The 21,385-nt window shown below is 32.8% G+C and overlaps 1 protein-coding gene and 1 pseudogene across 1 annotated transcript in view; one reads left to right on the top strand and one right to left on the bottom strand.

Annotated features, from left to right (window-relative positions):
• Positions 1–275: 275 nt before the first annotated feature.
• The window catches only part of CSMD3 (CUB and Sushi multiple domains 3), a 1,016,080-nt gene continuing 994,970 nt past the window's right edge, over positions 276–21,385 (bottom strand). The window contains exons 65-71 of the mRNA XM_006916698.2: positions 19,772–19,951; positions 16,794–16,859; positions 11,856–12,014; positions 8,679–8,791; positions 6,252–6,339; positions 4,089–4,224; positions 276–435 (exon numbers count right to left, since the gene is read on the bottom strand). Coding sequence (XP_006916760.1) covers positions 276–435; positions 4,089–4,224; positions 6,252–6,339; positions 8,679–8,791; positions 11,856–12,014; positions 16,794–16,859; positions 19,772–19,951 — 902 coding nt within the window. The remainder of the gene's footprint in view (positions 436–4,088; positions 4,225–6,251; positions 6,340–8,678; positions 8,792–11,855; positions 12,015–16,793; positions 16,860–19,771; positions 19,952–21,385) is intronic.
• Positions 19,326–19,444, top strand: LOC112483704 (annotated as a pseudogene).

The following is a 21,385-nucleotide window of genomic DNA, read 5'->3' as shown; positions in this document are numbered from 1 at the left end:
TTATGTTTTAGAATAATCTCCTTTTTTAAAAAAGCAAATAAACTGTGAGTAAGCACTCTCAGAGTGCAGCTGAATTTCTGTAAAACTCTCCATGGTAAACATGAAGAAGAATTATGATCCAGTTTATGAAAAAAACACTCTTCTCTATCATTCCTCAGGAAAGGGTGACTCAGCAAGTCCTGGAAAGTGTGCTTTAATTTGTTCAGCAGTGAACTAACGTGCACTGTTTTGTGTGTCGGGTTCCGAGCTTCTGAAAGAGGCAAAAGGTTGCCGTGTTATACCATTGTGCAGACAGTGTTCAAGTTAGGATCAAATCGTACTGCCTTCCCTTCCACTGACTTCGCATTGGTGTCGTACATGGGATTCTCAAAAGCTGCTTGGCCATTGTTATTTTCATGAACTGAACATCCTGTATACTGTGTTTTGGGTGCTGTCCTGTTGATGAAAACATTGATTAGCTTTGTGTTAACTTTCTTCTAGAAGTAGCAAAGTAGGGCTAAAACATAAGATACTTGGGTTATCATTGTTAATAATGTAACTTGAAAGTATTTAGGAATACTTTGTACATTTGAACAATTTACCTGTCACATTTAAATCCTGAGTGAACTTATTTACATACAGTAAACATTTATATACAGCACTATTATGAATAATACAAGTGTAAATAAGTGATATATTATGACTATTTGCGTAAATTTTCTTATGAAATAATAAATTATGATGATGATGAATTTAAATCTCATTACTAGTCATTCATTTATTCATTTATCGAATATTTACTGAGCATCTATTATGTGTCAAACGTGATCCTAAACATCAAATATGTAATATTTTAAAAAAACATACAAAATCATTACTCTCGGGGAGCTCATATTGTAGTGATAAAAAACAATGAATAAATAAAAAATAAAACAAAAAGTAATAGGTAATGAAAACTGTTTTGATGAAAAGGAAAATGGTTGATATGATAGGAAGTAACTGGGAGCCACTTTAAGTAAAAGAGAAAAGCATGTCTGAGGAGGTAAAATTTAATCTGAGACTTGAGGAACAAGAATGAACTGGTTCTGAATTAATCAGCAGGGGATTCCAGGAGCAGCAGACAGCTAACCACTGCTGAGGCCTAATTTGAGATAGTACTTGGAGTATCCCCAAAACACAAATGTCATTGTTTTAAATGACATACATTAGATCAAGTAAATTCAAAATCTCAAAAAAGAAATGACTATATGGGTACTCAAATCATGTAAACAGTTTCCAAAGAGTTAGGGACAACTGAACATTTCTCTTTAGTTAAGAAAACAAATGAAGTCTAGCCTGGCTCGTATTAGTTGCTGGTTTGCATTGCTGCTTCATTTTTTTTTTTTTTTTTTTTTTAATTTCTCTCACCTTTGACTAATGCTTATTTCTAGTTTCTCTTTTCCACATCCCAGTGCATAATTTGCTCACACTTGTTATGGAACAAAGTCAGAGACTTGCTCCTACTTGTTTCTAGGACTTAATTCTTAAAAATCACATATATTAAAATAATCTGTTTCTCAACTCTTTTGTTTACACCAAGCACCACAAATTTCAACTATATTTTATTGTAATTTATATTTGTCATTATATTGTTTTACTATCCCGAATGCATTTTCTGAACTTTTCTCTATACTAAAAATGGTTAGGTGATTTGTAAGACAATATTTTTTGTTAAAAAAAAGCTATCTAAATTTCTTTCAGTGGCATTACCATTATAGTTATATTATTTATAACTTAATCTTGTTAGGTATATAACTCTCAAGAATCATATCTGTCTCATTTTTCAAACGAGATTCACAATTCAAACTAGAAACAACATAATTTTCTTCCAATTAGGTAAGAATCATGAAGATGTAAAGGAATTTCCTTTTAATATACAGCAACAGCTTTAAGGCAAATAATACCATCAAGCTTTAGAAAAGATAAGTTTACACCATCAACAAAAATTAACTTGAAATGAATCGAAGTTCTAAATATAAGAGCTAAATCTACAAGACTCTCAGGAGAAAACATGCAGGTAAATCTTTGGGACCTTCAATTTGGCAATGGTTTCTTAGATATGACACTAAAAGAACAAGTAACAAAAGGAAAATTGGATTTCAACAAAATGAAAAAATTGGATTTCAACAAAATGAAAAAAAAACTTTGTATATCAAAGACGACTATAAATAGAGTAGAAATACAATTCACAGAAAGGGAGAAATATTTGCAAACGATATATCCGATAAGAGTCTAGTATCCAAAATATATAAAAAAACTCTTACAACTCAACAAGACAAACAACCCAATTAAAAAACGAGCAAAGTACCTGAATAGGCATTTCTCCAAGAAGACAGACAAATGGCCAACAAGCACATGAAAAAATACTCAACATCATTAGTAATTAGAGAAATGCAAATCAAAACCACAATGAGATATCACTTCACACACACTAGGAGAAGGAAAAGAAAGAAGGGGCAGGGGTGGGGAGGAGAAGCTGAAGGAGGAGGAGAAGAAAAAAGAAAGAAAAAGGAAACAAAATAACAGGTGTTGACAAGGATATGGAGAAAGTGGAGCCCTCATATATTGCTGGTGGGAATGTCAAATTGTACAGCTGCTGTGAAAAACAGTTTAGTATTTTCCCAGTAAGTTAAATGTAGAATTGCCATATACTGTGGCAATTCCATTCTTGGGTATATTCTCAAAAGAATTAAAAAAGGTGTCCAAACAAAAACCTGTACTTGAATGTGTATAGCAGTGCTATTCACAGTAGCCAACTGGTAGAAACCACCCAAATGTACATCAACTGATGAATGAACATATGCAAACAGAACATAGTAAAATATACAATAGAGTATTATTTAGTCATATAAAGGAACAAAGTAATGGTGCACAAAATAACGTAGATGAAACTTTTTAAAAAGTTGTTAAATTTAAGCCAGACATGAAATGTCACGTATTGTCTTATTCTAGTTATATGAAATATCCAGAATAGGCAAATCAATATAAAATGCAGATAAGCAGTTGCCTTGGACGAGGTGGGAGGAATGAGAAGTTACTGCTTACTGGGTACAATTTCCTTTTGGGGTGATGAAAATGTTCTGAAACTAGCAGTGATGGTTCCATGATACTAAGAATGTACAAAATGCCACTAAATTGTACACATAGAATGGTTTAAATGGTTTTAAGTTATAGATATTTTACTAAAATAATAAACAAGATTGGCATAGCTTGCTTTATAAATAAATTTAATGATGATTTTATTATCAGTAAAGTCTGATATTGACAAGGCCTAAACAGCTGCTTATACACGATTCTTACAAATTTATGTAATATTAAATAAATCATCCTTAGATAACACAGAGACTGACATTTATAATAAAAATGTCAGTTTGAAGAAAAATGTACTTAGTATTATTCACTTAATTATCTGGTTACCTACATGTTGTTTTCTTAATAAGGGATGGTCCTAAATAATAGAGAATTGCATAGCAAAGCCCCTCACCAGGATATTGTAAAAGACGTAGGGAACAAGAATTAGCTCATAATATGTATAGTCCTGTACATATTATATAACATATCAATTGCATAATCTTTTAAAAGCAAAAAAAAGTAAACAAGAAGATTAGAGGATTTCACCAACTGCCTGCCTGGGTAAAATAGGTCAGTATTGTCACATGAACTAAGAGGTTTGGACATAAGTTTATTCCTAGTTCTCTAAAAAAATTCTGACATCAAATATCACCTCTTCAACATAAAACTTAACCAAATTTTGTAACTCTAAAGTCTCACTATGGCTATGTAAAAATAACTTATACAATTAGTTATGGACTAGGAAATCGACGGGCAAAAAGAGAAAGGGTTAAGTTGAATGCTTGTGCAATGGGCTAGAATAATTTTTGTTTTGTGTATGTATGGGTGGTGAAAGCGCAGGTTGGGCAAATAAGGTTTTCAACAACTGTGGAAATGTTTGTTACATAGAGATTGCAACAACTGAGAAAAAAAATGGAAATTAGGATTTGAACTAAAGTAGGAAAAAGAACACGAAAAAAGTGTTGGGAAACATTTGTAGTTAAAATCAACAAACTTACCTTTGTTTATAAAGATAAAATCCAAATCCTGCAAATATAAGTGCAAAAAAAGGCACAAGAATAGCAATGGCCACAGAACTACTATTTGTACCATGAGGTTGATTTGAAGAGTTTAAACCTTCTGACATATTCAGTCCTATAAAGTAAAAAATAAGTTAAATACATAACCAACTCTATTTTATCACAATTGATTTTTATTTTATGAACCAATTAATTTTCTTTCTTGGAAATGTATCTAATATAGAAAAACAATTCATGAAATTCCTTCAACTCATTTCCACACAATTTTACATGATGCTTCTATGAATAAGATATTTTTCCAGGAAAGGATACAAAATAAAAATAAGCAATGTCTTTGAACTGAAGAGTTTATATATAATTGTGGGAAGAACACAAAGACATAAATAACTGGATGCATCAAACATGAATGAATAATCAATGTGCTTTTGGAAGGGAAAGACTAATTCCATTTGGTGGTATGTAACAATGTTTTCTGGAGGATGTACAAGATGAACTTGGCCTTGAAGAATCAATAGAACAATAAATGGAAGAGGAAGCAGGACAGTCATAAACCTAGAAATGGGAAGGTGACTGGAATATTTAGGAGATGTGACAAACATTAGGCATATATGTGTGGAAAGGACATGCAGTAGGAATAAGAGGCTAAACTATGGTTAGACTCTAAAAGACATAAATATTCTGAAGAGCTCACACTTACTACCCACCTAGAATGAGGGATACGTGAAGGAATTTAGAAATAAAAGAAATAAAAGACACAGTGATAAGATACAAGGTTTAGCATAGTGATGGGGGTGAGGTGGATTTGAGCGAGTCCAGACTGGAGGCTGGCATAGTTTGAGGCTTGTAGCAACAACCCAGTAAAACCAAATTAAGATGTGAACTGGAGCACTAGAAAAAGCATAAAAGATAGATGTGTGAAAACATTTTATAGTTAAAATCAACAGAACGTGTTTGTGTGGATGAAGGAGGTAAGAAGGCATATAAGTGTTCTACTTGGGGCTGAATAAATGGCAATGACATTAGCACAGTTAGAAAATGAGAAAAATCAGGTTTGTCAATGTGTTGGCACAGGTGGAAGAGGAAGTCACTATTTCAGAAAGAAACAGATTCTCCTTTTTAGGTTATGTTTTAAATGTGTAGTGTTTGAGATGTTTATGGGAATATTATGTGAAAACGTGTATTCAATTACCTGGCTGTGTTAGTGTATTGTCTTAATGTTTTATTCTGTTTTAAAAACTAAAAAAATTTAAGGTAAGATATTATCTGAAATGACATCTTATTATTATTGTTCATTTAGAGAAAGCTAATTTAACTTTTGGTAAATAGTTATATTTAACTAAGAGTTACAACTTAAGCCAGGTTAAAAAAGTTAGTAGCTTAGTTTATACCTTATTCTTCCAGAGACTCAGAATATTTATACAAAAGTTCAAAGTAATGGAATTTGTAAGATAAATGTCAAATAGTTTTTAGAGCCTGAATTTATTCTTTGTGTATCAATAACATAATATGATAATGGAAGACAGTATATCTTAGGAAAATTATATACCAAAAATTACATTAATAAATACATTTCAAGCAAGACCATTAAATGTTTACACACATTTTTGAAGAATTGGAAGGAAGAATGACAAAACCCGGTGTCTCCCACCACAGCAGATTTACATATCTGAGAAGCACAAAGCCCTGCAAAGGGACCCATTCCTCAAAGTTATTTTCCCTTTCCAGACCCTATGAGTTTCTCAAAGTGCCACAATGTTTTTGAAGAAGAAAACTGCAACAATCTTCAAACTGAAGAGAAGTATTACAGTTCTCATGAGATAAGATAATATAATTTACAGTTTAATATTTCCCTTTATATCTGTATCACTTTTTCTCCTTTTTTATTTGCTTAAGGGCAAGACAGTTTGTCATGTTTATTAGAAATATGATGAAAAATCAAACATCATACAGAGGTAGTACATAGAGAAACAATATTTTGAAAAATGCGATTATTTAAAAGGCTATCAGATGAATCTATGTATAGTCCTGACACTGCAAAATTCAAAATGCAGTAAGTGTGCCTAAGGTACAGAATCTACTGTATTTTCTTATGATGTCTGGAGTAATAAAGGAACTATATGAAAATGAAAATTAATACCTTACCCAGTCTTTGTAGTCCAAATTGCCCGTAATCTTTGCCCTGAATAAATCCTTGAAACACATAAGTAGCTCCATCAGGCTCAGCAGAAACCTAAAAATATTTATAATTTGATTAAATCTGAAAACTGGTCACATCTATATTTTCTCAGCCTTAATAAATATTCAATTTTATTTTGAAATGAATATTATGCAAAGTTCTGTCCTCTAGATCTTCCACCTATGTAAAATATAGTATGTTGTCCAAATTTGCCATCATTAAAAGCAAAATCAAAATTTTTATTTTTAAATAATTATGGTATTAAAAAAGGGGGTTGCATGTTATATATCTATATAATTATTTATCTATATATAATTTCTTTTAGGATAAGAAACCTTTTGTCAAGAAAGGGTAATGATATGGCAAAACAGAATGTGGCAAACCGTCAATTAAAAATTAAAGTATAATAATATTATACTTTTCAGATTAGATCACTGCTCAGCATATAAGCAATTCTTCTCCTCCCTCCCACTGTCCTTAATGGGAAGAGTATACTTCCTATGTCACTGAGTTGGGTTTGTTCCTGTGACTCGCTTTGGCCAATGGTATGTGGGTGGGATTGACAATAAGTCAGTTTCTAGCCTAGATCTTGAAAGGCATGTTTTCCACACTAACAAGTGAAATAAGTCAGTCATGAAACAACACATATAATATGATTCCGTAAATATGAAAGTCCAAATCAGAGAAATCTGTAGAAACAGAAAATATATTTCTGGTTGCTTAGGGGTAGGGTGGGGATAAAGGCTGGCTGGGTGGGGTGATAGCTAAAGAATATGAAATTTCTTTTTGAGGTGGTGAAAATGTTCCAAAATCAAATTTGGTAATGGTTATACAACATCTATAGATATAGTAAAAAGCATTGAATTTACACATTAAATGGGTGAATTGTAGGGTATATAATTATATTTCAATAGAGCTGTTTACAAAAGGGGGGCATGTCTTCTACTGTGCCCCTCAGTGCTTCTGACCTGTGACAAGAAAAAATATGCTCCTGGTAGCCACTGCCCCTCCAGCCTGGGCCGTAGAATCAGACACCTGGGACAGATCTGAACTTGCTACCATAGCTTCTAGCAGAACCAATGGAATGTTTGTGGAATTCATAATAGGTCTATCCACAACCAACCTCAGACACGTTGGAAAGAAATACTGACTGTTTGACTCAGACTTTGTGGCTACGTCTAAGGCTGTAAATGCTGACTATTAATATATTTAAAAACACTTTACATGCATAGTATCATTTGATCTTATAGATAAAATTGAAATTGAAACATTTTAGTGTTCCTGATAAGTAATATGAATCTACCCTGGTTTGTTCTAATTAGTTACAATGAGCTAAGTCATCAATGTTACTGAAAAAGTTGTAAAAACCCTTGAATATTCTCCCTTAAAAGCAAAATATCTTACCAAACTATCCATACAAGTCTAACAAATCACGACATAGTGATAAGATTCATTCCTAATTATTAGACGTCATACTCTGTGCATGGCCGTTTTTAAAAATAAATCCTTCTAAAAATAGCTCAAATTCTAATATTTAAATGAATCCATCCATTTTGTTTGATTCCTAGATGAAATGACACAATTAAACAATCTGAGTACATTGAAGACATGAAATAGTCCCTAACTCCATGAATAATGTCACATATATGGAAACAGGATGGACATTTTTTCCTCAGGAACCAAACTTATCTGCTGAATCTTCCTTGTAAAAGAAGGTTTGTTACTTGAGAGAATCTGATCACAGCTTTCAAGCTCATTTTTTTAGCAAAGGCTCTTGGACAGTATGTGAATATAAGACTTGCTTCCAATTCCCAGTTTAGTAAGTCCATTCACTTGAGTGTCTGAATAGGATAGGGTGACTCCATGGTGCAGCTATGGCAACTGTCTCCCCACATGAAGCAATTTGCATAACCTCCTCTTCACAGAGTTTTATAAAATATTCTAAATCTGTGCTTAAATTTAATGTGCATCTTAATTTTCCTGATTCATTCTGTTAATATGTTGCATATGCCTTACATAGTGGTTCCAGACAAAGACATTTATATTTTATCCAGATTTGTTTATCATAGTTCTGACTGTAGACAAAATACATTTGATGAAACCAATGAAAAACTGTATGTTCCCTGCACACATAAGTATTATGAAAGTAAGCAAAGTTCAGCAGAACCCAATAATCCTAGGTTTAACATCTATAGATTACTAAAGATCGATGTGTCTTTTGTTTTTTCAAAAAAAAAAAACATTATAGTAATTTTGTCATTTTATATGTGTATGTATTTGTGTTCATAACTAGCTAAATTTAGAAAATTACCTCTTTCTGGTCTTTTAAAAACAAACCGAAGCACGAATTTGTTATTAAAATCAGCAGCAGACTTTCAAAAAACTATACTTACAAAGCCATCCATAGCCCAATTTTCCTCCTTCATTTTCTTTGCAGAAGCATGGGCTGGTACTTTAATAAGATAGATGTGTAACATTAGGCGAGCTTCCTGGCTTTTATATACCCCTGTAAAAATAGTTATACTTCATTTTATTATCTTTAACTCTTTAAATGTATCATGTCATACATATGATAGATAAAGAAATAACACAAGACCAAGTCAAAGCCAGTTTTACCCATATTGCTGTTCACAAATCCTGCAAGATACATTGATCTCTCTTTCAGTTGAAATTCTCAACTTAAATCTTAATTGTGAAGTTTAAATTACCTATGCTATTAAAAAAAAAGTATTACTGTTCTGAGTAACACCATTCCATGATATTGCAAACAAAGTGATTTCTTCCCCCAGTCAGATTTAAAATCTTTAAGGAGATAATCAAATGTTAGAATTCCTTTTATTTTCTGTAAAATAAATTGGGTGCCAACCCTTTGAATGAGAGTATTCTAGGTGCAACTGGAGCCACAAAGATGAATAGGTGTTGTACCTATATAAAGAAAGATACAATCCTTAAAATCATTTCCGATTAAGTAGGAGATATGTTGGATATACGACTAACCAAAATACATGAGAGAATATGATAAATAAATTCCAGAAGAGAGAGGGATCATTTCACACTGGAGTGATCAGGAAATGCTTATTTTAAAAAAGCATTTGTGCTAGGTCTTGAAAAACAAGTAAGATTTTTATTTTGACAAGGTCAATACAGATAACAGAAAAAAGAGAGAAGTGAAATATGTACAATGATTTTTTTTCTTAAATGGTGAATATCCTAAAGTAGAAATAAGCTGAAATGTAAATATGTTTAGGGGAATAATAGTAAATAAGGTTCCAAGTAAAAAAGAAAAAAGAAATGTAACTCTTCTATGTAATAATGTATCATAAGAATATGCTAGGAATACAAAGTTAATGATAAATAGATCTTGACATAATGTAAATTGCAATTAATAGAAAAGAAAAAGAGTAATCAAAAATAACATAATTGATATATATGGAGACAGTGACAACTAATTAAATTAGTCTAATTATTCATATTTTTCTATATTTATAAAAATTTGCTTTGAAATTTTTCTAGATTAAAGTACAGTTGACTCTTGAACAACATGGGGGTGATAGGCACATACAGCTGACAATCCATGTATTACTTAAGGAAGCTGTCCACATAGGGTGCCTCCTAGCCACCAGTTGACCCTTGAACAACTTGGGTTTGAGCTGTGTGGATCAACTGGAAAAAAATCTACATGTAAGTGGACCCGTGCAGTTCAAATCCATGTTGCTCAAGGGTCAACAATATACATTTCTTTTGTGCTAACCTTTTATAGAAAACAAAGAAAAAATTTTCTATGTTTCAAAGTTAAATAAGTAGTCACAATTTAAATGCATTCTCTTATTCATCTAAAGTATCTTTCAAATTATATTATGTAACTGTATTCATTTTTAAAAAATATAATACATATTAACTTTTAATACTATTACTCTGGGTTTAATGCAGGATCATTCACTAATACAAAATGATGCTTGATCTAAAATTTACAAAATCAATAAATAGAATTATATTTTCTATTTTATTTATACAAGTTATTTCATTATTGGTAATTACACTTTCCATGGGGGAAATGTTCCAAGACTCCAGTGGATGCCAGAAATTGTATATAGTACCAAACCCTATACATGCTGATTTTTTCATATACATACGTACCTATGATAAAGTTTAAATTACAAATCAGGCACAGTAAGAGATTAACAATAACTATAAAATGAACAATTATAATAATATACTGTAATAAAAGTTGTGTGAATATAATCGCTCTCAAAATATCTTATTGCACTCTACTCACCCTTTTTCTTCTTGTGATGATATGAGATAATACAATGCCTATGTGATAAGATGAAGTACGGTGAATGATGCAGGTATTGTGACATAGTGTGAGGCTACTGCTGATGATATGGCTACTAAGTGACCGAGGGTGGGCAGCACACAGCATGGATATGCTAGACAAAGGGATAAGTCACTTCCTAGGTGAGAGGGATGGAGCAGGACAGCACGAGATTTCACCACACTATGCAGAACAGCGTGGGATTTAACAACTTATAAAGTGTTTACTTCTGGAATTTTCCATTTAATATTTTTGGACTGCAATTGACCTTGGGTAACTGAAACCATGAAAAGTGAATTTGCAGATAAGGGGGAATACTGTATTTAGGATATATTTATAGCCAAGAAGTTTAAAAATATATACATGTATATTTCATATTTGCAATAGCAATATTTTAGAAATGTTTTTTAATGAAAACAATAATTAAAATTTATTATTTTGACATTATTCATTGAGGCCTATTTTGTTCTGATACTTTTCTAATCTCTGAGATATACTAATGAACAGGGAGGCAAAGAGCTGCCCTCTTAAAACTTAAATTGTTGGAATAAAGATAAATAACATTATGTCATGTCATGTAATACGATGTAATAGTGTACTATTCTATATTATACTATACTAAATTTCAAGTAGTGCACAGAAGAAAATGAATCAGGGTAACACTAAAATAAAGAGTATCTGACAGTGTTTTTAATGTTAAGGCTACTTCAGAGGGGTGATCAGGAGTACTGTTGATGAGATTACATTCGAGAAAACATCTGAATGTCAGAAAAACCAGAGTAATCAAAACTAATGAGAGAAGTGTACCCTAGAAATGGAAACTTGAGAAGACCAAGCAGGCAGATAGTACTCTGGGTCCCTTATGCCTGTTTAAAGTTGGTGTAGCTCTACTTTTTCTCTTAAATTACGGTGTCCACCTAAACATGTTCACTTAAAGAAATAATTTTGTGACCATAAAATAGCTCGCAAATCACTGATCTTCTCTCTTTGGTGTTATAAGAATGGAGAAAGAGTTATATTCAAATTAGAAGTTTTGTTCTATAAAAATATCCTTGAGGGAGCTGTAGTATCACAGAGTTTTATATTTGTGTAGTAATATTCATGCATCAATACAAAAACTAGAAAGACTTGTTTCTGAATGAATTATGAATGCCATAAAAAGTAACAAATATTTCACAGTATTAAAATCACTAGTGAAAATTATGAAATGATGGAAATGAAGGCATGAAGATATTGTTGTTCTTTAATGTGATACCTGAAAGTAGCAGTTCCATGTTGCTATTGCTGAGTGTTGCATTGACTCTCCCAGTGGAAGCGTTGAAACTAGTAATTGTCAAGGTCATGGGTTGTTTCCTTCCCTTGAAATTATATGAGCCTTTCCATATATAATTTTGGGCAAACACATCATCAGGAACTGTGAATAGATTAAACACTCATTAGTTTTACAGTGTCCTGTAAATACAAGCCTTAAATAGATTAATGAGTATCAGTTTACTGAATAATGACATTTGTTAAATACACAATAATGTGGAATGTGTATTATAAAATGAATTTTTCACATAAAAGTATTCCAATTATTTTAGAATAAACCAAAATTGGAATAACCTAGATTTTACATGAGTCATCAATAAGAGATAAACAAATAACACCAAGCAAAGACATGAGACATATTTAGAATCCAGCTAAATATCAAGTTTACTTATATTTGGTCTCCTATAATAATATCTTTATCTTAGGAGGAAAATAGAATGTTTTTACTGAGTCAATTCAGTCTATATCCATGTCCCAAGAAGCCTGCTTTTCTCCTAGCAGTGGGAATAGATTCTTAGGAGAAAGAACAGAGTTAAACCCTCCTCCCAGAATAGCCCTGGGAGACTGACAGGAGAGACACTCCCTTGGCCCCTTAGAGAATACTAGTTCAGTTATTCCAGTAATAGATGCTCCTGAGGAAGAGCAAGGCTCTATCACATTGACACCTTTGAGGTTTACAGGTATTTTTATTTATTTTGTTTGGTAAAAGAAACAGAACTTTCACATAATATTTTATTCTAACATTTACTATTTAGATTTACAGGTATTTTTAGAAATAAAAAGAATAGTCACTATAATTGCCTGTCATGGGAGAGAGATTGTGGCAGAATCAAAGAATATACTGTTATAGAACATTCATCTAAAAAAGAAACTCTTTATGTGAGATACAACCCGATAAGACTTAGTATATTTATATAAATTAGTTATGTAATTTATAATTATATAAATTAGATATGGTAAAGTCTACTCAGATCTTGGGAAGAGGCTGAGAGAAGTTTCCATTAATCCTATACGTCAGCAGTCCCCAAACTTTTTGGCACCAGGGACTGGTGCGCTTATGAGAATCTAATGCCTGATGATCTGAGGTGGAGCTGAGGCGGTGATGCTGGAGCTGGGGAGTGGTTGCAAATACGATGAAGCTTTGCTCATTGACCACCGCTCATCTCCTGCTGTGCCGCCCAGTTCCTAACAGGCCACACACCTGTACCGGTCCACAGCCCGGGGGTTGGGAACCCCTGCATACATCATAAAGCACATCCCAGATATCAGCTATTGAAGGGAGCCATGCCTATTTGTATGAGTGAGTGAATGACAAAGATTTAGGAAAAAGCCTTTTTTATTGACATTTGCCAATCTTGTCTATATACACACATCACACACATCACATTTTCCTGATCAGACCAGATAGACTGAGGTTACAAATTGTGTAGTCCTTGAATTCTACTAAGCAAACTAATAAAACATAACTACAGTAAAGGATGAACATCAAATACTCTCAGCAGTTGAGTTTTTTCTGACTATTTCAACCAACATGATTAATTTTTTGTGATAATTTAAAAGCGATATAATGGAAGGGTTAGAAATGCAGGCACTGAGGTTAGGCTGCTTGTATTTATAATTTCTAATCTGTGTGGTTTTGCAGAGATTACTTAATTCTCTAAAACTGAATTTCCACGTGATTAACATGGGATTAACATAACGTTGTTAAAAAGATTAAATGAGATAATGAACTTCAAGAATTTAGCTAAGGGTTAGTTTCTACCATTAATATTATTATGCAGGTAAAATAGGGAAACTAGATTTTATAGCTGGCTACACAGTTGCTAATAAAACATATAAAAAAATCCATAGTCCTGACTCTATGACCTTTATCAAACCATCCTTCTAGTGGCACTGTGTCCCCAAACCTCAAACTACACAGCTATGCTACGTACATTTAGGGGAACCTTACTTAAAAATCTGAAACAGTGTATGGGTTAAAAGCCCTTGATTTGGTAAGCACCTTAAGGAGCTTTTAGCTTTAAAAAAAGTATATGTAGAACAAGTTCTCAGGAGTGAGTAGCAAGCTAAATTGCCCAGTATTACAATGATCAAGAATGTAGAAGTAATAGGCTCTTTGTTGTAGAGAGAAGAGGAAGAGCAAGGGGAGCAATATGTTCTAACATCAGTGCCTGACAAATAGTAAGCACTCAATAAATGCTGTCTCTCTGATTGTTCATTTCCCCTGGCCCATACTGTGATCACTCTTTGCTACTCCTGAACCTTTAGTGAATATCTGCTACACCTAATGATTTTGTCCATGGTGCTTAGGGAAATTAAGGAGTGGTGGTTGAAGAAGATGAAAGAGAACCATAGTGTCAGGAGAAAATAACAGTGGAGAGAAGTAGGTAGCAGCTGCAGCAAAGTACATTGTATCAGGATTAATCTCTGAGGTGGTAGTACACGTTTAACAGCTGACTTCAGGAAAAAAAAAAGTATTTGCTGCTTTCTATGGTGTAAATATTCCCATAAAGGCGGATTTCAAGCTACCAACATGACATCACTGAATGCACAGAACTGAGTACGGTGAACCTTTACCTACTCGTTCCAGCATGCCCCCACCCTCCTCCCTCTTTCCGCACCCCCATTACTGAGAAATGTGACTCATGGTACTGCGGGAGAAGCAGATACTATTTAGTCATTTATATACCTATGTATAATAGGAATAATACTTCTTTCTATTGTTAAGTCTATTTTGAGATTTAAATATGATTGCGTGTTTGGCAGGTCTCTGTCAACTCTGTCATCCAACTACCATCGATGTGGATATCATGAAAAGGGGAGAAGATGATGGTCATGATCTTTCCTTCCAAAGACACATTTGAATTTAAACTTTGCTTCATAGGCTTCACAGCTTTGCCAAATGGCGTACTATGCTCCTGACTTTAAACCATTGCCAAATTGCATTCCTGTCACTTTGGAGTAATCTAATCACTGTGTCTCATTCTCGATTTTAAATGAAATGCTAATATTTTGCCATTTAAGATGACACTGTTCTAGAGTGCTAGGTTAAAGATTTTTTTTTCCTTTCTAATTTATTAACAGAGTTTCTAAAAAATTATAAATAGATGTTAAATCTTAGAAAATATTTTCTGTGTAAGTACTGCAATGATCATATTTTTTGAATGTTAATCTCAAAGTGATAGATTACTTTTATGGATTATTTAATATAAAAACATTCCTGTTTCTCTATCGTGAATCCAATTTGGTAATGAAGTGTCATCTTTACTATAATATATTTGATTTGCAAAGATTTTATGTAGAATTTTTTCATCTACAATCTTGATTCAAATAGCCCTATAATTTCCCCTTTTTTACGTACTTATCTGAATTACTAGAGTTATGTTGAACCCATAGAATAAGTTTTATTGACTGGAAGAGTTTTTCTAAAACTGAGATAATCTGTTCTGCTCCTTTAAAATTTGGTAGAAATCAGTAGAGCTACATGAACCTGTTTTTTCTTTGTATAAATAGTTTTAACCACTATTTTGTTTATTATGGAATTACTCGTTTTCTTTTATAAGTTAGACCTAGTAAAATATATTTTTCTATTAATTTATCCATTTTGTTTAATTTTTTTTAAGTTGACAGTTTTTGGTAGTTTTCAGTTAATGTATTTCTAATTTATTTAATCTACTTTCTATGTAGTTATGTTCACATTTCCTTTTGATATATTATTTATTTATTTTTCCTTTCTTGACTAATTATACCAGAAATTTTTCACTCTGTTTTATCATAGAACTACCTTTGGCTCTGTTTAGATTTTTCTGTTGTATCTTTGGGGTTTATTTGTTTGTTCATTTTCATGACATTGATTTCTGTTATTCAGAGCACTTACCTGCTCCCAGATAAAGCAATTCTCTTGGAAAATTCTGTGCATTCACTGACCATTATGGATTTCTGACTCCATTGCTAACCTTCCTCTCTTATGTTGACATATTCGTTGACTGCTTTTGTGACATTCAGTCTGCTTTTTGCTGAGTGCTAATTAAATCGATATCTCAGAGTTATGTGGGTACTCCAGTTTTGTAGCATGTACACTGAGAACTTCTGAACCCAGCCAAAATTAGAACCTATCGCTGATCCTAGCTCAATACAGCTGGGCCAATCTGTCTCTAGGCAGTTAGACGTTAAGCCTTTAATTTTATCAGTACTTTATTAGTACTGACTAATACTCAAAAAGTATCTCTCGTATACTGAGCCCTTTTATTTATTAAGCACTGTGCACTTTGTTTTCATGATGTCATTTATAATAACCTAATCATTACTTCTTTTGTTCAGTTAAAGAAATGTAGGCGAAGATATATTAAATAGCTTTCCAAGGTCACAGAGTAGGGAGTGTACAACATGGGAATTACATCAAGGTTCTAGGACTTTAAAGCTCATGTTTTTAATAACTATACTAGGTTTTAAAATTTGCTTTTTAAATCAAATAATTGAAAATATATTGGAAAAGTTCCATAAATTCCCAAACTTTCATTCTCGTACCAAGTGTATCTGGTTCCTTTGTAAAAAATAAATATCTGTATTTAAAAATTTTATATAACATCTCATTTTTATTTTAATATTTTAAATTAAACATTTTTATTATTAGTCATTTGTTGATATTCTTAAAAGGAAATTTTACAGAAAGAACTATAAATAACATTTTTGGAATATTAATATGCCTCAGTATTATATTGCTTAAAATTCAGCATATTATAACATAAATTATCAAATTCCAAATATTCAAATGCATAGTTTTGCATATTAAAATAATTTTTCTAAATAGTCACTTTGTTGAGAAAATAGTATTTCACTTTTAGAAATCATGACTTCTAGAAAAACAACTGAAATTACTAACCACTTAGCTTTGGGCTGGGTGTTCCTAGTGCAGGTCTAGGATCTTTCACCAATATTTTGGAACCAGCTATGAAAAGAAAGAAAAATATTTATAAAAAGTTAATTTAATTAACAACACATACACAATGTGATGCACTATCAATTTTATTCTCTGACATAGCATATAGTTCTAAAAAGTATCCTGTTCCTCATAGCATCTCAGTCTCCAGTCAACACTCCTATGGGACAGCTAACAACTTCAGTAATTACCCCCGTTATAGCCTAGTGGTAAAAAGGGAAGATAAGTGCTACCATACCATTTTGGGATAATGTTTCTTATTTTAGAGGCATAAACTAACATAGAAACAATTGATTCCAATGTAAGAGCTGAGGGCTGAGGGTATGTACCTGCTGCAAAAAGGCAGAAATCGTTTACAGAGGGTTCAACTTAAAATATAAAATTTTGTTAAGACAGTTCATGGCGTCGCAAGAAATTGGGTAGAATCAATGGTGAAAACTTAAAACTAACATTTTAAGCCAAACCAAACATAGCTCAAAATCAAGGAAATCATGGGAGCTAGAAATGCCTGGAAAGTTGTAGGAATTATAATAGGCAGTGCTGTGAACCATGTTAAAGCAGACCTTTATCCTAAGTTTTTAAAGACAATGTCATGATGTCCACCCCAATCACTTCCCCTTTAAAGACAATGTCATGTCTTTAAAAGGTTTGAAGGGGAAGTGATTGGGGTGAACATCACTCTGGCTGAAAAAGGAGCAGGTATATCAATATAGGCAGAGAAGTTAAGAGGCTGCTGCAGTAGCCCCAACAGAGATAATGCTGAGTTAGACCGCTATAGTAGTGATGTAAAACAGAAAAGTGGATAGATAAAGAAGCAATTGAAATCCTGGGGGATTTAAAAGGATGGGAAGATGTCAAAGATGACTACTAGATTTCTATGTACTATATGATGATGATACCACTGGGACAGGGAACACACAAAATAGATGATGGTGAGGGGAAATTTGTGAGTTCAGATTTGCATATATTGAGTATTGAAAAGTCTTTGATAAATTCAAAAAGAGATGTCAAGTAAGCAATGGAACATATAAGTCTGGAGTTAAGAGAAGATAAATGAGCTAGAAATATTAACTTGTAAACAGTCTTCATAGAGAAGACAGTTGAAGCCATTGGCTTGAATGAGCTTACCTAGGGAGAGAATATTGAATAAAAGGAAGAGATGGCTAAGAACCAAGTATTTAGAAAACCATGGGTAGAAAAGAATAAATTTATAAAGGAAATGGACACTTGATAGCCGAATTATGAGAGAATAACATTTATTTACTCAAATATTTAATGAACACGTTTTACAGACAAGGCACCAATTCAGATGTTAAAATGACAGTTGTAAACACTTTGAACAAAGTTTCTGTTTTTATTGAGATTATATTCTAGTTAGGGAAGGGCAGATAAAAGGACAGGAGAGTGGAGAAAGACAATAATAAGTACACATATATAAAAGAATAAAATCTCACATTATAGGAATTTCTATCATTAAAACTGTCTTTAAATGTAAAAAATAAGTAACATTCTAAGAGAAGAGAGTAAAAACATTTCGAAAAGGATAAAGTCATTAACATTTGTGAATGATGCAAGAGATCAAGAATTAGAAGGCCTAAAAAAAGTGAAAAAATTAAAGGAAAAGAAGTTTATTGATGACCTTATCAAGAATTCTACAAAAACTTCTTTCACTCCTTCTTCTGGAAACACATCCCTATTTCCTCCAGTAAACTCCTTACATCTTATCCAGACAGGGACTCTCCTGATCAAGCAGCAACAGGGATGGACACTTCATCTAGAACTGGTCAGCACACCACATCACCCAGCTGAGCAACAGATTTGGAAATAGACTGTTCAAACTGACAATCAGACTCCTGAACGGCGTTTTTATAGTCAAGCTTTAGAAAAAGACTTTTTCTACCAGGGTTACTCTGCCAGAAAGGTATGAGCCCAGGGATACTGGCAGCAATTTTCCCTACTGTAGTGGGTTGAATAGCGTACCCCAAAATGTACGTTCACTAGGAACCTCAGAATATGACCTTATTTAGAAATCAGGTCTTTGAAGATATAATTAGTTGAGGTCCTTGGGGTGAAATAATCCTGAAATAATTCCTAACTTTAATGACTGGTGTCTTTATAAGCAGAGAGGACATACAGAGATACGTAGGAAAGAAGCCCATGTGAAGATGGAAGTAGAAATCGAAGTGATGCTATGAGCCAAGGAATGCCAAGAATAGCCAAAAGCCATCAAATACTAGGAATAAGTAATGTATGCTTCTTCCCTAGAGTCTTCAGAGAACACATGGTCCTGCTGACACCTTGATTTTAGACTTCTGGCCTCCAGAACTGTGAGAGAATAAATTTCTGTTATTTTAAGCCACACAAGTGATAGAACTTTGTTATGGTTAGCCATAGAAAATTAGTACACCTACCATGAATAGAAAACTAGAATAATAAAGGCAAAAAGGAAAAACGGATCATGGAAAAGAAACTATAGTCTACGGCCATGCTACCCTGAACAAGCCCGATCCCGTCTGATCTCTGAAGCTAAGGAAGGTCAGGCCTAGTTAGCACTTGGATGGGAGATCACCTAGGAAGACCAAGTGCTGTAGGCATAAAAAATAAAAAATAAAAAAATAAGGGATTGTAAGCTGACAAAGTCCTTGCAATCTGTGAGGTCAACCAAGTGTTGTCTCACCTGAAAAAATAAAAAAATAAATAAAAAAATAAAAACAATAAAAAATAAAAACTATAAAGACCTGAATAATATTGTTGTGCCTCTGGGTCCAGAAGTGTCTACATCAGTCTTATCCTTGGGGATGGCCAACAGATTTCCCTTGTTTCTAAGCTAAGTTCAATGGATTTTTTTTTTTGTCTCTTGATTCTGAGAAAAGTCAAAATAGTACATCTACTTTTAAAAGCTTTTGTAGAAAAAAACTTACCTTCGCAAACAGGAACTTTTCCAGTCCAGGTGTTATCAGATCTACACATTCTATGTTCTGTTCCACCTGCTAAGAAGAAGCCAGGCTGGCAGGTATAAATTAGTGTATACCCATGGGATGGAAGGTCCATTCCTACTACATTTGCATGAGCAGGAGTTTCTGGCTGTTTGCAGCTGTGGGCTATATTAAGAAAAGAGAAAAATGTTCATTTTTTGTAGACATGTTAAAAAAATTTGAGACTGGAGTCACGATATATTTTTAGATGTTTGTTAATATTAAAATAGTTATTCTAATGAATCAAGGCAAATGCATAAATGTAAAAATACATTTTGATTTTACAGACTAGCATTTTCTAAACAATCATCTGTAGAATATTATGTTAACAGGTAAAGTGAGCAAAGAAAAATAAAGACTGTGGATAATTAAGCTCATAAATGTATACTATATCACCTTGTTAGATATCACGATATATATTAGCATTTTGAAGGATCTAAAAAGTCTTCCAGTAAGAGGACTTTTTTTTAAAGTTTATCAAATTCCAATTTTCTATACCAGTTTAGGAAATATGTCCTTTTATTTATTATATTTATATTAGAAAAACATGTTTTCTAAAGTTAAATCCAACCACTGCTCATTATGTTATAGTGATATTAATACTTCTTAATAATTTTTTTACATATAGAATTTTCTGGCCACATTTTGGGTTTACATAGTGGCAGAACTTTTTCATTCATTTAACATTTTGCCTCCTTTTCTCCATGTTTCCTCCAATTCCTAATTCTCTATCTTGATTCCACCATCCCTACAACTTAAGGCTCTTCTTGGCTCTGCCCTCTGCCTAGTTTACCTGTTTTGTATCTTCTAAAGACCATTCCTTTCTCAATCAGAAATAGAGGCTACAGAAATTTCCCCCTAAACAAGACAACATTTCTGATCATTTGTTCATGGATGAAGATCTTAAAGGTGATCTCTGATAAAAGTATTCTGTAGACAAATTTGGGAAAAAAAATACCATTTTTTTCTCAATGATGATTTACAAAATTATAAACAGCTAACATTTTTTAACACTATTTATGTAATAAATATTGTATTACATGGTTTATATTTAACATAATTCAGTTAATGAAATTTAATCCTCCAGGGGGAAATATTGCTAAGGATAAACACAAATAGTCTGTCTCTGCTATGTTCTTAACCCCCACCTTATGCACATTCTAAAATTCTGATATGCTTTGCAGTAACAGAAGCTGTTTAACTTCATTTAAATCATCATATCCCAAATGTAGGTCATCAAAGAATCTTGGTATACTACAGAATACCTAGTACATCCCACACAGCAATTTTAAAGTACACACTGGGAGGAAGTCCTTTTTAAGAAATTTAGCCGTATTTAAATATAAACCAAGTGGGTATGTGATGCAACTCAGTGAGTGGTCTACTGCTTTTCAGTGAGCTGCAGGTCCATGGGGGCTCCCATGATTATATAGGTGCTTCTGAACAGAGCTAGAATAAATTCACAGGACTTACTTGAACTTCAGCAAATCCTGAAAACTATATACCATTCTACTCCCACTTACTCTTTATTTTTTCCCCCAAGAGGATCAGAATTGTAAA

Source organism: Pteropus alecto, unplaced genomic scaffold (genome assembly GCF_000325575.1).
Source record: "Pteropus alecto unplaced genomic scaffold, ASM32557v1 scaffold164, whole genome shotgun sequence".
In the NCBI taxonomy this organism is placed as follows: Eukaryota; Metazoa; Chordata; class Mammalia; order Chiroptera; family Pteropodidae; genus Pteropus; species Pteropus alecto.
Note: the sequence above shows the minus strand (reverse complement) of the source record. Positions and strands in the feature narration are given on the sequence as shown.